The 14408-nt window shown below is 36.4% G+C and overlaps 3 protein-coding genes and 1 long non-coding RNA gene across 4 annotated transcripts; 2 read left to right on the forward strand and 2 right to left on the reverse strand.

Moving 5' to 3' along the window:
- Positions 1 to 370: 370 nt before the first annotated feature.
- On the forward strand, positions 371 to 1405 carry LOC18020850. The gene has a single exon (XM_006403737.2). It carries the CDS (start codon positions 566 to 568, stop codon positions 1214 to 1216), a length of 651 nt encoding a protein of 216 aa, XP_006403800.1. The 5' UTR covers positions 371 to 565; the 3' UTR covers positions 1217 to 1405.
- Positions 1406 to 2586: 1181 nt separating this feature from the next.
- LOC112087875 lies at positions 2587 to 4042 on the forward strand. Its single transcript, XR_002900285.1, has 5 exons — positions 2587 to 2823; positions 3137 to 3219; positions 3394 to 3523; positions 3628 to 3747; positions 3816 to 4042. It is a non-coding gene; the product is annotated as an uncharacterized LOC112087875 (long non-coding RNA).
- A 2741-nt stretch (positions 4043 to 6783) lies between these two features.
- On the reverse strand, positions 6784 to 7793 carry LOC18021634 (NDR1/HIN1-like protein 12). Its single transcript, XM_006403738.2, has one exon. It carries the CDS (start codon positions 7644 to 7646, stop codon positions 7020 to 7022), a length of 627 nt encoding a protein of 208 aa, XP_006403801.1. The 5' UTR covers positions 7647 to 7793; the 3' UTR covers positions 6784 to 7019.
- Positions 7794 to 11170: 3377 nt separating this feature from the next.
- Positions 11171 to 12355, reverse strand: LOC18021635 (NDR1/HIN1-like protein 10). The gene has a single exon (XM_006403739.2). The coding sequence runs from the start codon at positions 12182 to 12184 to the stop codon at positions 11300 to 11302; it is 885 nt and encodes a 294-aa protein (XP_006403802.1). The 5' UTR covers positions 12185 to 12355; the 3' UTR covers positions 11171 to 11299.
- Positions 12356 to 14408: the final 2053 nt, after the last annotated feature.

Consider the following 14408-nt stretch of genomic DNA (forward strand, 5'->3'; position numbering starts at 1 on the left):
AATCGTCTTTTTTAATTTAAACACCCTTAAACAAAACAAAAACAAAAATGATCTTCGACCAAAAAAAAACAAAAAAACAAAAATGATATATAAATCATAAAGACTGTGAAAAAAAAAAAAAAAAATCATAAAGACATAAACCCAGAACTATAAACTAAAATGGGCCGTTTAACATGAAGTTAGTTTGGTAATCATTTGGGCTTTTCAATAATCAAATGGCCCAAAAGCTTTAATTGGTAAAGAATCACATATTGAACGCGATGCTCTCTCTTCCAATTCACGAGTAACGCATCATTTTTGAAGGTCGCTATGTGTATTTAAACGACAAAGAAAAAAAACTACTATTAAAATTTAGAAATCCAAATTATTTGACTATTAATGATCTTTCTAACCGGAACCTACTCGGAAACTCTTTTCCGATAGTGACACTTCAACTGCCCAAAAATATGTAACAATGTACAAAACTACCCTCTAAAGTCTAAAACACACAAATCCATAATTAAACCACGAAACGACGAAGTTTTTAGATTACATCTTCCCCTTACTCTGTTCTCGCAATCTCAAAATGGGTCTGAGCCAAACCGCAACCATACTCGTCGCCGTATTCGTGTTTTGTCTAATCGCCGTCACGGCTCAGCTCGCCTACGTTCTATGGTGGAAACGCCGGTTTCGTCGTCGGAGTATCGCCGGATCAGAACTCGACGCTTTCTCCTCCCGCGGAGGTGACCCGACGGCGACACCGCCGCCGTCAAAAGAGCTTCTTTACTTCTTCCTCTTCTGTCTCGAGAACAAACAGTTCCGAATAGGATCCGCCACCGCTCCGCCTCTCCCACCAGCCGCACCGCCGATGGATGACGTGGCATCAAAGTGGTCAACCACGGGAGAGAATCTACTTTGTGGTCCTTCCGAGACTCTGTTTACCATCGCTGAAGACTGTACTAGCGAGACCGATCATAATCATCGAACGGCTGAGATTGAACGACGTGGAAGCGTATCTATGGACGATCATCATGTGAAGGATGAAGAATTGGAAGATGGTTTTGTAGTAAGGGAGAGAAACGACGACGAGGTTGACTCTTGTGACTATGATCACCACGACGACGGAACGACGCCGTTCTCTACTCCTTGTGGTTCGCCGCCGTTTTATACGCCGTCGCCTTCTCCGGTTCGTGATGAAATCCCGAAGAAGCTAGGTCAGGAGAGTTTGTACGGCTGAGATAACGGAGAGAGTCATAAATCGGGAATTGACCCGTTCAAAGATACGGTGTCAATCAGGGGGTGGGTTTCATTTTTATCCGGTTTGGTTTCTTATGAGTAGTAAACGATTTAACCAGATTAATAACTGAACCGAGACCCTATTGTAAATTTGTAAATTTGTAAATCCAATAGGTTCTGTTTCTGTTTTTATTTTCTTATTATATAACGTAACAAGTACTAACATTATCGAAATGATTACTCAAATCGCAACCCATTAAGATTGAACATTAAATAATAAATCTAGTATATCAAGCATATAATAACTTGGTTATACGTAGTGTTTTTTTTTTTTTGTTTCTGGGGAGTTTTACGTAACAGTTTAATTCGCTAGATGGGAAATATCTATTAGGGTTTAATGAACCAAAATAAAATATAAATAGAGATAGCTATCAAATTTGTTGAGGAATCTGAGGATATTATCGATGGCGCTCCATGTAAGCACTGGATTGTTCACCGTCAAATTTGTTGTCGATGCAGATCTCGAGTGAAATCTTACTACGCGAATACGAGGGTCGCAAGAAAGCCTGATCTTTTCGATGTATCAAAGCAGTGAATGTTGCCGATGTGGGTATTTCCTGGATATTTGGGATTGTGCCCGAGCTTTTAATTACTTAGACAAGTCTCTACGGATGAGCCGCGAGTTCGAGGCGGCCACTAAGCAACAGAAGTTGAGGATCGGATTGGGACAAAAGAAACTTCACTTGGTTCTTAGTTTAGAACACACCCTCATCGACCCTATCAGGGTGTCGGAAACTCTCCGAGATTGATAAGTATCATCTGATCAAAGAGGCAGATTCGGGATCAAGAGATGATCTGTTTCGTGTCCCTAAAGAGAATTTCTATTCAAGTGACGTATTGGTGAAGTTTCGACCTTTTGTCCGTGAATTCTTGCGGGAGGCAAAAGAGTTTTTCACCATGCATGTGTTCACAAACTATGGCCCTGACCACGCAAAGAATGTGGTGAAGTTGCTAGATCCGCATATGATATACTTTGGGAACTGAATCATTCATTACAAGTAGAGACAGTGACGGTGGTTTGAAGTCTTTGGAACTTGTTTTGGCGGAATCACGTGAGGTTCTTATCTTGGACTATGAACATAGACTGTGGATGAAGCGAGACCATCGTAACCTGATTATGATGTCCAAGTATAAGAGCATCTTTAACGCGGTTTTTTTAGGGTATTTAACAGAAAATTATTAATAAACAATAGAGCCATCGTTTCTTATTTGACAAAGAGGTCTCCTATTTGGGGATTTTTGAAGACGTTTCTTCTCACACATGGCGAGGTTTCATTGGTTAAAAATTGGAGAGAAATTTTTTTTTTTTCTGTCATCTCATTTTTTTCCCTTTCATTTCTCCATTGCTCTCTTTTCTCCGACAAAATCGGGGCATCAGGGGTGAGAGATACCGATGTTGTGGTTCAGAGCAAATCTAGCGATGAAATCGGGAAAGTGAGAGATACCGACGATGCGATCTCGCTACTGGAAAATCAACTGGTGACATCTTCTTCACAGCTTCTCATGGTCCTCTCACCTTGATTCAGGGAGCTGTCTCCAAAGGAGCTTGTACGATCTCTTTCTCTCTCGGAAATTTTCGAGATCCTTAGCTACTAGCTAGTGCTGATTTGAATCGTAACCGAGATTCCTCTGCTCTCTTTACTGTTGTCTGATCATAGAGAATTTGAAGTATTCTTTGACTTGTTCCCCACATTTTTGATTAAATGCAATTACCCTGAAGCTTGAAACTTTGATGTCATTCTTTTGTTACGCTTATGCTGTGGCTCTTTGAATCTGTTTCCTAAGATGAAGTTGGCAAACTCAGTTTCTTCTCTAGATTGATTGAATACTGTGGCTCTTTGAACACTAAACTTGATTGCAGTTTGCCTGGATGGAACATTACCTGGTTATCATCTACACCGCGGTTCTGGATAAGGGGCTAACCGCTGGCTCATCCAACTTGAGGTATAAATATATTATATATATAATCTAACTCTTATGAATGCTATTTTATTTGTATATTCGCTCAAAAATGCTAATGAGTTTTGACTATGAAAGATTCTTAGAAAATTTCTTTTATCACTCTTCTTCTTCGTCTGTTTTTTCTTCTTAAAAAAATGTTTCTTTAATTTGATGCAGGGTGGAGGATGGTGCAACACACGTAGGAGCTGTATCTTCCGGAAAACCACTGGGCGTGGTTCATCAAATTATATGGAGAAAGTTTTGGCCTTCACTGAAATTTTGAGTGATAAGGCTGATGAGAATCCTGGTTAATCCAGAATTATATATCATGAGCTAAACATTTGCTTGCAGTGACTCGGAGTATCTTTTCCTCAGTTTCGTTTTTTTTTTCTTTTTATGGACATTTTGCAGATTTCTTCAACTGGAACAGAGTTAAATTGCGTTACTGTGATGGTGCTTCTTTCACAGGCGATAGTGCAGTGTGGACGAGTATAAAGACGTCAAATTATCCCATGGTTGAAGCCACGATAGGTAAAAGAAAGATTCAAAAGAGTTATGAAACTAGAAGGAGGCATTGTTATTCAAGAAACTATATGCAGGTGATTCAAGGGAAGTAGACGAAGAGGCAAAGGAGTGGGAGCACAAGCTCTTGCAAAATAGTATGGACAAAGAGTTGCATGAACTGAACCGCCGTCTAGAGGAAAAAGAGGTCTCTTTTGCTTGTTTACTTTTTATGCACTGAAATTTCTTAGGGGGTTGAGATTTGTTCTTGTCCATAACTACATAGTCCTTGTATGAAACTGTCTGAAATGAAGCTACATATTTTTCATTAAGTTTGTTCCCAATAATTTTTTTTTTTTTAAGAAATCAATATGGGTCTCTCCCATTGTATAACCCAAAACCAAAAGTCTCTAAAACCAGTTTTAATTTCACTTTTTGCTGAAAAACTATTAAAATAATAAATAAGAGACCCATAAAGGTCTCTGCATTGAGGAAATATTTCAAAGAAAGCAGCAACGAGGATGGGTCCTACCAAAAACTTTAGTTTCCTGAGGAATAAGATCTCTTTGAAAAGAGATAATAATGTTGTGGACTTGGAATGAAAGAGTGAAGAAAATCCAGATGATGATAGATTCTTGTTGAAAATGGTCTTGACATCCTTATTCTTACTGCCCCACGCTTTACATAATTAATTACTTCTAATGGTTTTATGTTTAAGATGCATGTGTGCGTTAAGTGATATCGTTGCTTGATCCTCACGGTATTGTTAACCTGATAGTATATAAAAATGTTATAGACATGACAATCTAAACAACAAAATATATCTATAATATCACCAAAATATAAAATCATCTAATTACCTCTCTTAACACATTCTGCTGCTTCCAGACTATTGAAGATGAGTATTGAAGATGACTACAAAGCCATTCTTACAAAGCCATTCTTACAAAGCCATTCTTACAAAGCCATTCTTACAAAGCCATTCTTACTTGGCAACAAAAACATCGGCTCCGTTTCTTCTAAATGTCCAATGTGATCAAAGCTGTCCTCCCAACAGAAACGGCATACATCAGAATATGTGTACAGAATCTGTGCATACATCATTTTAATTGATTAAAGAAAAAGAAAGTTAGTCCATTTTTAAAGATTAAGCACCCTAAATAACTAATTTAGAAAAATATGAAAATAAAGATATCCTTTACATCGAAGCAAACATATACTGTATACCAATCTGACAGTTTTACTAAACTAAGAAAGAATAACATATATCCTCATTAATTACATATTGACAAAAACATCTCAAATAATTGGGAACCTTTTTCTGGAAAGACTTCTGGTACGCGAACACATCATAATTCGTTTACAGACACACTTGTTACAAAAGAAACAAAGTATCTTAAGAGAATACAAGAACGAATAAGAAAAAACAAAACGTAATTCTTGATTTATAATACAGAAATCCGAGCCAAAACGAGAAGAACAACTTGTGTAACGATACGACATATGATTATACAATTCATGGTCAAATAAAATTCTGAATTCGACTTTCAAGAATGTACAATCATAGAATAAAGCGAATTAAGAAATCGAGAACCTTCATCATCGCCGAATAAAACGAGAAAGTGTAAACATCATCTGTAGAAAATCAAACGGGTGTTTACCTTTTTTTCATTCCAAGCCTTGCGATCAGCGGTGAAAACCACTTCTTCAATGCAGCGATCAAATTCTTGAAGAAGTCTGAGATTTTCAGCCATTCTTTAGATGTTGATTCGACCGACTCAGAGACTTGTCAGGTTCGCGATCGTCGAAGGCCGTGGAAGAAATCTAGGACGATGTTGCCTTTTCCGTTGGTGATGACATCTAGAAGAAGTTAGGTCAAGCGAGTTTGATTGAATGTGGAGAATTTATAGGAGCGTAGTCCTGGGGCTATTTACAACTAGCTAATTCAGAATTTTCAGATGTACTTCCTCCTTAGTTTAAAAGTATTGACGCAAAACAAGAACGTACCAAGAACTGATCGGCCCAGGGGTCGATTTTGATAACCAATAGTGCATGGCACAGAGCTTCCCATGTCTATCGCAGTGATTCCGAGTTCCTGTGTTTGGACACTATTATAGCAGAAAATGCTTATCAGATAATTAGTAGCATGTAGCAAAGCACATATAATTCGATCACTGGTTTCAAGATGATGAATCCTCTTGGCTTTCTTGTCTTTCTGCGCAACTACATTCCACAAAAGCAATTGTTGGGATTTCTCGAGCTCGCAGTCTGTTTGAAAAGCCTCGGTTCTATTTGAAAAGCCTCGGTTTGGGTTTTTGTACCAATGCAGATTTACGGGCCGAAAACAACACCCAGTTTTGCTAATGCCTATCTTTTATTTTTGGGCCATGATTAACATTGACCGATCTTATACTTCGTTAGTGTCCCTAATAAGTATGATGTTTCTATGTTTTCAACTTTTTATATTCTGTTTTAAACTTCTCTGTTTACATTATCTCATTTACCTTTTAAAAAGTATGAAAATGTTGAGAAAAGTGTGTTACAAATTTACATTGATAATAGGTTGACTAGTTATCGAATGGTTATTAGTTTTAAGGCCTCACTAAACCATTTCGATTATTTGGCCTCCTGACCTAACATTTTCCAATCTAAAAACTTTTAGAGTATACTATCCTGTAGAGATATTATGAGCATATATTCGCAACATATAATTCATAATTTATATTTCATTCGAATCATTTTTTTTTTTTGAAAGAATGTTAAATTTATTCAAACAAAAAAAAACGTTTTTCATCAATGATGTTTGCATGATTTGGAAGAAATTAAAATCACATAAAATATTACTAGCTATTCTTCAATTTGGTGATCTCTACCAACAAATATTCTTCTTCACTGTGCTTTTTACGACTTGAAAAATTAAAGTTTAGATACTGTTGCTTAGAAATTTTGTATATACACAAAAACAATAAATACCAAATCTTACTGAGTTACTGTCTTCTAGTTTGTGGTTACAATTGTAGTGTAGTACTGATGATACGACGGAGTAAAATTATGAAGGAAAAAAGAAAAGAAAAGAGCCAGACCCAATCCTCCATTTATTTTCAACTTTAGTGGCTTTACATTCAATTCCGATTGTAATAATGATTCTGTAATCAACAATAAGCTTAATAACAACCAAAGGTGGTGAAACAGAAACATTATCCTGCTGGTGGAAGAAGAAGTTTGGTTATTTCTTTCTTTAAAAAGAGAAAATGATATGATTATAAATTAAAAAAAAAAAACAACTTAACGGCGTCAACGTTCTAAACGTTCACACTGCATTTAGTAACCAACGTATACTTAACGGCGTTATCACCGACAAGAACACCAGCAGCTTTGTTTCCAAGATTAATGAAAGCCGGACACCGAACATGGAGATGATATTTTCCGGTGATCAAAGTCCCCACTTTCCACCTCACGCGCCCATCGGCGCGTATCATCAACTGAACAAATCCACGTCCTTGCTCGTCTCCCAAAGCGACGGAGTTGTACGGAGCGATCGGAACGGAGGTTCCGTAAACAAACGGAGACCAAACGTTGTCTTCTTTGTGGCCTTGATACGTCGGAGGAATCGCCGTCCGGAGAGTTATCTGCTGGTTCCGGTAAGTAGCGTAGACGTGGAGACGGTCGTAGTAGATTCCGATCTTGGAGTTTGGGTTTCGAGATGCGAACGTGATTTGGAAGTTTGAGGTGAGGAGGTTTGGTTGCGAGAGGTTGAAGGCGAAGACGGTGGCGTCTTGGAGGATGAATCTGGGCTTTGTGGGCCTGAGTATGACCCAAACTAGGAAGATTGTGATTAGGACTATTATGATGAAGGCGATTACGGCGCCGCAGATTCGCCGGACGGCTACTTCTTTGCCTCCGCCGTGGTTGCCGCAATCTTTCGACATCTTTTATTTACGGTTTTGCCACTGGCGTACCTTCTTCTCTTTCTCTCTCTATAATATGATATCTTCCTTCTTCTTATTCTTTTTTCTTATATTGTGTGGGCGTGACTAGTGAATTAGTGATGATGGGAGGAAAAAATGTGTATGAGTGAGAGATGGTTGTATTTATTTATATTGTAATTGTGTGTAAAGGCCAATGTATGCGCGTTGTGCATAGACTATAGACTAAACACTCACACCAATTAACCTTTTTGTATTTTAAGTTTTCATCGTAGCTTTTTCAAGAAAACTGTTTCAATATTTTTTTTTTTTTGTGTGAATATATATACTCTTCGTAGTACCTTTGATTTGTATATTGTATACCACTGTTACTATACGTTTGAAGAAAAACAGAATAAATAACTACAGTATATATATAGTGTATCACTATACGTATATCGGTATACCCAAAATAAATAAATTAAGTGGGACAAGATATATGTGGTATGCAGATATTATGCATTATTTCTGGGAAGTGGTGGTATTTTGACATTTAGCGAGTTTTTTTTATCTTGCGCGTCCATTTTTATTTATTTGTTGCGATGATGGAAGTTTCCCTCATGATTGATTGATTCGGTTAAAATGCAAATGCGTCTATTTTGGTGTTATTGATTAGTATATTATTTTATTCGAAGCAAGAACATGGCGCATGTGCATATATTCTTATTACACAATTGCAAATTTGTAAATCAGTTTTAAGGAGAAAATAAAAACCCAAAGAGACTTTAAACTATGAATTAGATACGTGTCATTACATTATTGAGTTTAGTTGATGAACTCGTTTGTTACTAAAAGTTAAAACAAACAGAAAAAAGTGAATGCCTATCTTATTGTGTGGTTCATTGTGTTCGAAGTAAAATTAGCAGGTCGGCAATCGGCATCTACGGTTCCCACGTGGAAAACAAATTCTACTAAAGTTTTTGGTTTATAGCGATGCCTATATCATACTTTGATGTCGGTGTTTAAAAACCTTTTATATATAAATATAACAAGATTGGGTAACAAATTGCCATAATTCTGATATGAATTACTCAATAAACAATCATTGGATTTAGTGGAAGAAACTTACAAGACGAAAAAGTGAAGGTGGCTGGAATGTTTTGAAAAACAAAAATTGATGAAATGTATGCAAAACAACTTTGAGCTTGATCCTATATAATCGTATAAACCCTTGGAGGCTAATTCTTCAAAAACCGACAATACTTTTGGGATAAATAAATTTTACTGGCTATTTAGGATATATATATATATATATATATTTTTTTTTTGGTTCTTCGGAAGATTTTATGTTTAACCGGAACTAGAAAAGGCTTTTGAGTTTCTGTCTTTTCTTTGGTGATTGGTTACATAGTCCTAGCCACCTAAACAGTTCATTGATATGGCCAACTCGTCTATAGAACAACAGTGAGTGCAAAGCTAAACCCATACAAATAATATAAATATCTTAAAGAATAATATAAATCCGAACATTCGATACACTGCCAAACAATTTATAAATCTTTAAGGATATGGACGTAACTAATTATTTGATAGATCATCTTATATATCAATCAATTATAATGTGTGTTTACAGTAATTTACATGATTGTAATGCCTTTGTTGTGTTGCGTCTGCGTCGGATTGAGGCTGTTGACTCGAAAACAAAACACGTCTCCGCCTTTCCTTCGTTATAGGGTGGGACCACGTGGTCACGTTACAGGCTACAACTTCTATCCCCACAGCTCAACTAAAGACTTCGAATCTTTCTTAAAGTTACATTTGATCATAATGCAAAGTGTCTTTTTCTCCGTTACATTTTCATTTTGTTAGGTTTATTACAAAAGGACAACGCACCAACCCTATTATTCCTCTTTAAATTACGCATTACCAACGAATCTATATAATTTATGCATTATAGTCTATAGATAAATACAAAGCATCTTTTTAGATATAGTAGTCGCCTCTTGTTTGAGTGATAGTGCACTTCAGATCATCGCATTTGGTTTACCATATAGGCATATACTATATTAGCTTCGATGTCCCATTCTCGATTTAGTTATGCTTTTACTCTTATTATCTTTCAAGTAGACAGTTCTTAGCAACAAGTAATTAGACTGTTCATAAGTTTATGGAAGTTTACTTTTTCATTATTCACTAATATATATGTATATATATGCATAATACTAATTCAAAAGTATATAAGAAATACCATATATTGATTTGTTTTAGAAAAGATTGATTATTTTATTAACAATAAGTTTCTTTATTCGAGAGATATATTTACTCAAATTTCTTTGATATTTTTTTAAACTCCACTACACATTTTATCATGATCAACTGGTTGATTCAAAGAAATTTGAAGTTTTTTATATATTTTCCCTTAACGTAGACATTAGACAAACAAGGTGAGAGTTCTCTATGCATTTTGACGCAATCCGACACTTTATATAAAGGAGAAGTTTCCAACATGATGTTTTATGTCGTTTTCATGAGGAGTCCCAACGGAAATGAACACTCATTTTCTTATACGTCATATTAAGCGAACCAACATTTTCTACTTAAGAGCTCATAAGGCTCTTTCTTTATTCAACCTTCAAAATTAGGAGCCATCAAACAAAGAAGCAGACCGACAAGTTCAAATTCAAATATCCAAAGGCTCCAACGGCCACACCTATATTATTTATTACTTTTAGCTTCCTTGATGATTTGGTTCTAGCATTTAATTCGAATTTTCTTTTGAACCAAGACCAAGAGTCCTATATGGCTATATCCTGCGGCTTTCACTTGTAGTTACTAGTTACCTCTATTCAAATTTAATTTACCAAGACCATTCATATTTGTTTCTCTTTTTCTACCAAAATCGTGAATGTACATTTGAACTATTGTGCGACTATGCGTTCAAATCATTGTGCATTTTTCCCCTTTGGTTCTGTTTGCGGTGATTGTATCGCGGTTCAAAAACATTGTGTAGTGTCCATTTAGCCTCAATCCATTCATTCATCCATCAACTGTGATTCTCGGCGAATAGCCCTTAAACCAGCCTAAACTCCTCTTACTCCATCAATCCATCCGTGATCATCTCTTGATCATCTCCTCAAAATCCACTTGATCGTTCTTGCTTGCTTATAAACCAAGCTAAGCCAAACAGTCCGTCGATCGATTGACTGAGTCATATAAACCCATCTGAATTAGAGGTTTATATCACATTTGTATTGTACATAATATAAAAAATACAAGAGAAATTTTAAATAAATTAGACAGCTATAAGAATAATTAGACGACTTTATAAAGTGGAAGTCATTGACAAACAAGCAATTAGCATCAAATATATACCAAACCTTTCTCAAATAGTATACACAAGTATCTTTATTCGTGACGCACTCAGTCTCTTTGATACTCTTTTTATTTCAACACACAATTTATCGACAATCGACTGTTTGATTAAATAGCAAAAATAATTCTTTTTCTCGAGCTCGATTCTGCAATTAAATCTAGTTTTTTTTTGCTTATTAAACTTGGTTTATGAGATTTCTATGGAATTTGCATAATAAGCAACCAAACATTTCTTTAGCTAACGTAAACAACAATCAAACATTACAAGAGACGTTAAGTGGCAAGAAAATGTCGAGGAAGAAGAATCAAACGTAAACCAAACAAGGAAGAGGCTTAGGCAACAAAGCGGCACCGTTCCCTGAGGCTCCTTCAAACGCAACTTTCAACTTCCCACAAAACACCTTAAGCCCACTCTCACGCGCCGACCAACCTTCCGTCTTGAAAGTGACCCAAACCGCCATTCTCAGATCAAACGACACCGTTCCGGTTTCTCTCTCTTTCTTCATCTCTTCTCCGACCCAGCTCGGCACTTTCGGCTGTTCTTTTTCTCCCGCCGTTAGGGTTTCTCCGATCGAAACCGATTTCTTCGTCTCCACGTAAACCGGCTGGAAAAACGCCTTCGCTAAGAAATCGTCTTCTCCGATCGCGTTTTGGTTGTAGATGAACCCTTGGATTCGATCGAAGTAGCCTTTCAATTTCGAGTTTGGATTCTCCACGGTGAGGTTAGCCGTCCACTGGGCGGAGAAAACCGGTCCGGTTACGTTGAAATTAGAAACTGAGAAATTGGTTACGGAGAAAACCGGGATCTGAGGACGGAGGACGAGCCAGGTTATGGTGGTGGAGATGCAGAGGAGGACGACTAAAACGACTAAACCGGCGAGGATTCCTCTGAAGAAGCCGGACGGAGCGGGTCTCTGGTAAACCGGATTTTGTTGGGCCGGGTAAGATGACCCGTAATATGAAGCGGGTGGGGCTTGCGCGTAGGCGTATTGTTGATGATTGTAAGGTGCGTTTGGATAATTTGGGTATGGGGCTTGATGGTAACCTGGAAAGCCCATAACCGGCGGGTAAGAAGATTGCGGTTGCGTTTGCGGTGGAGGCGATGGTGGTTGATTGGTATCGCGTTCGGAGGTTTGACCCGAACCCGATTCTGTTTTGGGTTGGGTTCCTTCTTCCGGAGGAGAAGGCATTGTCGTGTTTTTTTTCTCTCTCCTTTGTCTCCAATTAAAGTCTCTGATTAAACTTGAAAAATTAATCAAAATTTCCGGAAAATATTTGGAGAGAAAAAATAGGGAGGTTAGTGGAAAGCACGAAGGTTTACTTTAAATCAAAGATTTTTCTCTTTCTTTGGTGTTTTTGTTGGTTAAAGAATAAAACTAATCAGTTTGGATAAAAATAGTGATTCTGCCATGGCTGAGCTAAAAATAGCATTCGTAATTGTACCAATTGGGTATTAGGAGATTTAGGGTTTGGTTCCCAAAGCGAGAAATATCGTTCTTTTTTTTGAGCAGATCGTAGAATGCATTTTTTACTCAAAGTTTCCATAAGAGATATCAGGTGAATTGGTAACTTGTAACGATGATGGAGAAGATGTTCTTAGTATAGTATTTCACTTCCTATTCCCACTGATATTGCCAAGCCAAGACAAATCTTTGAAGCTAACTACTTGTTAGTTGTTACATCTTAGGGATGCTTTTGAGGAAGAGCATGTGTCCATAATATTTACCAAAACAGTGGAATTTTAGATAACTTAGAGAACAAGAAACAAGACTTGCGAGGAGATTAGATAGAAATTTTTGGGAGTTTCTTTATACATTAATCTAATCTCTCTTTATTGTTCGTAATTCTCGACATTGAATCAAGTTTAGCGTACTTATTAACTAATTAATCTTCTGCGTTCGTTGCTTAATGATGATAATAAACGTTGTGATATTCCCTTCAGGAGTTTGGCCTTAGTTTATACAGACATTCAAAGTGTCTTAAATGGGCTTTGTAGAAGTTTTTTCTGTTTTCTTTTTCTTTTGTTGTTATAACGCAATCGCTGTATTACCCGATCTCACAAATGTGAGGTTAGGATTTTTAATAGGGGCATTACATTTTTAATCTCCTCCCTCGACCTATTGATCACTAGAAGAAGCTATCCATATATAATTTTAATTATGTTTATCCATGTTGACCATCGTGTCGAATGTTTGACATTTGTAAATGGTATCACAAGTTACAACACAACCATGACAAAATCATCAGAAACAACACTTTAGTATGATATACAGCACGCATGTATAAATAACTACATAACTAACATTATATGTTATAACCAATTAACTTTCTCGAATCTTGTACTTCAACCCCCTTTCTTTTTGGAAGAATTCAAACAAGAAAAAAAAAATTATGTGGCCAGGAAGGTTTAGAATAGCCGATAATAATCTGAGGTCCAACATTTCTTTTTCTTATCCAAAATCCCATGTGGTAGCCTGTATGAAGCTGTCTATTTTCTGACCACTTTTTACGGCTTCTAGCTGTATACACTTCATCACCTTTTTTGGTCCTATGTTATGTAACTCATCTCTCGTTATACATAATTTGTATTTTTTTAACGTGCTACGTACTTACACATTCTACCGTGGAAAAATATATCTTATGGGGTTAAGACTTGAATTACCTATCAACTTGCATCAGACTACTTCAATGATTATCTGAACGTACAAAAATTATACAGAATAAATCAACAGCAAGAGAGACCATGCTTTCCATTTCCCAACTTGCCATAATAATAACTACATTATCAGCTTCAATATCTACTATGAAAATTAAAATACATTCGTACATGATAATGCCTAATTGACTTAATGTTATTTTTATAGATATCTGCACCGGTTTTAACATTGTCCCATGTCATGGCCAAAAGTATAGAGTATGGTTATTTTTCATTTTGTCAAAGAAGGACAAGTCATCGATCTCTTTAGATCGAAACGTTTTTTTATTGGCAAAAAAGACAAAGTCATTTTAATAACTAATTTTAAACCGGCCGCTTGTTTCTTTACGTATTGGTCATTTTTTGACCGTTTAGTGGGAACTAATAAAAAGTTTGATCAGGTAGTTGTTCACATTAATTCGTCCTCATCAGGAAGTTAATATTCACGTTTTTTGGTCTTAAGTTAATACGGTGGGACGAATTTGATACCTTGATATTCGTTCCGGATCTAAATCTAGATTATTAAGCATCTGTGTCAGCAGCGATATTCGGTTTGCAAATGTCAGGAAATTTTATTTGGGTTGTTAAAGAGAGAGTTAAACTGATTAGTGACTAGCATATAAACTTACATAATAAGCAATAACTACGGAATGATATCATAGTAAATATATTTCAATGGTTACATTGTATTACAAAGCATCAGAGTATAGATAATTTTG

This window comes from Eutrema salsugineum, unplaced genomic scaffold, assembly GCF_000478725.1.
Source record: "Eutrema salsugineum unplaced genomic scaffold, Eutsalg1_0 scaffold_16, whole genome shotgun sequence".
NCBI classification, from domain to species: Eukaryota; Viridiplantae; Streptophyta; class Magnoliopsida; order Brassicales; family Brassicaceae; genus Eutrema; species Eutrema salsugineum.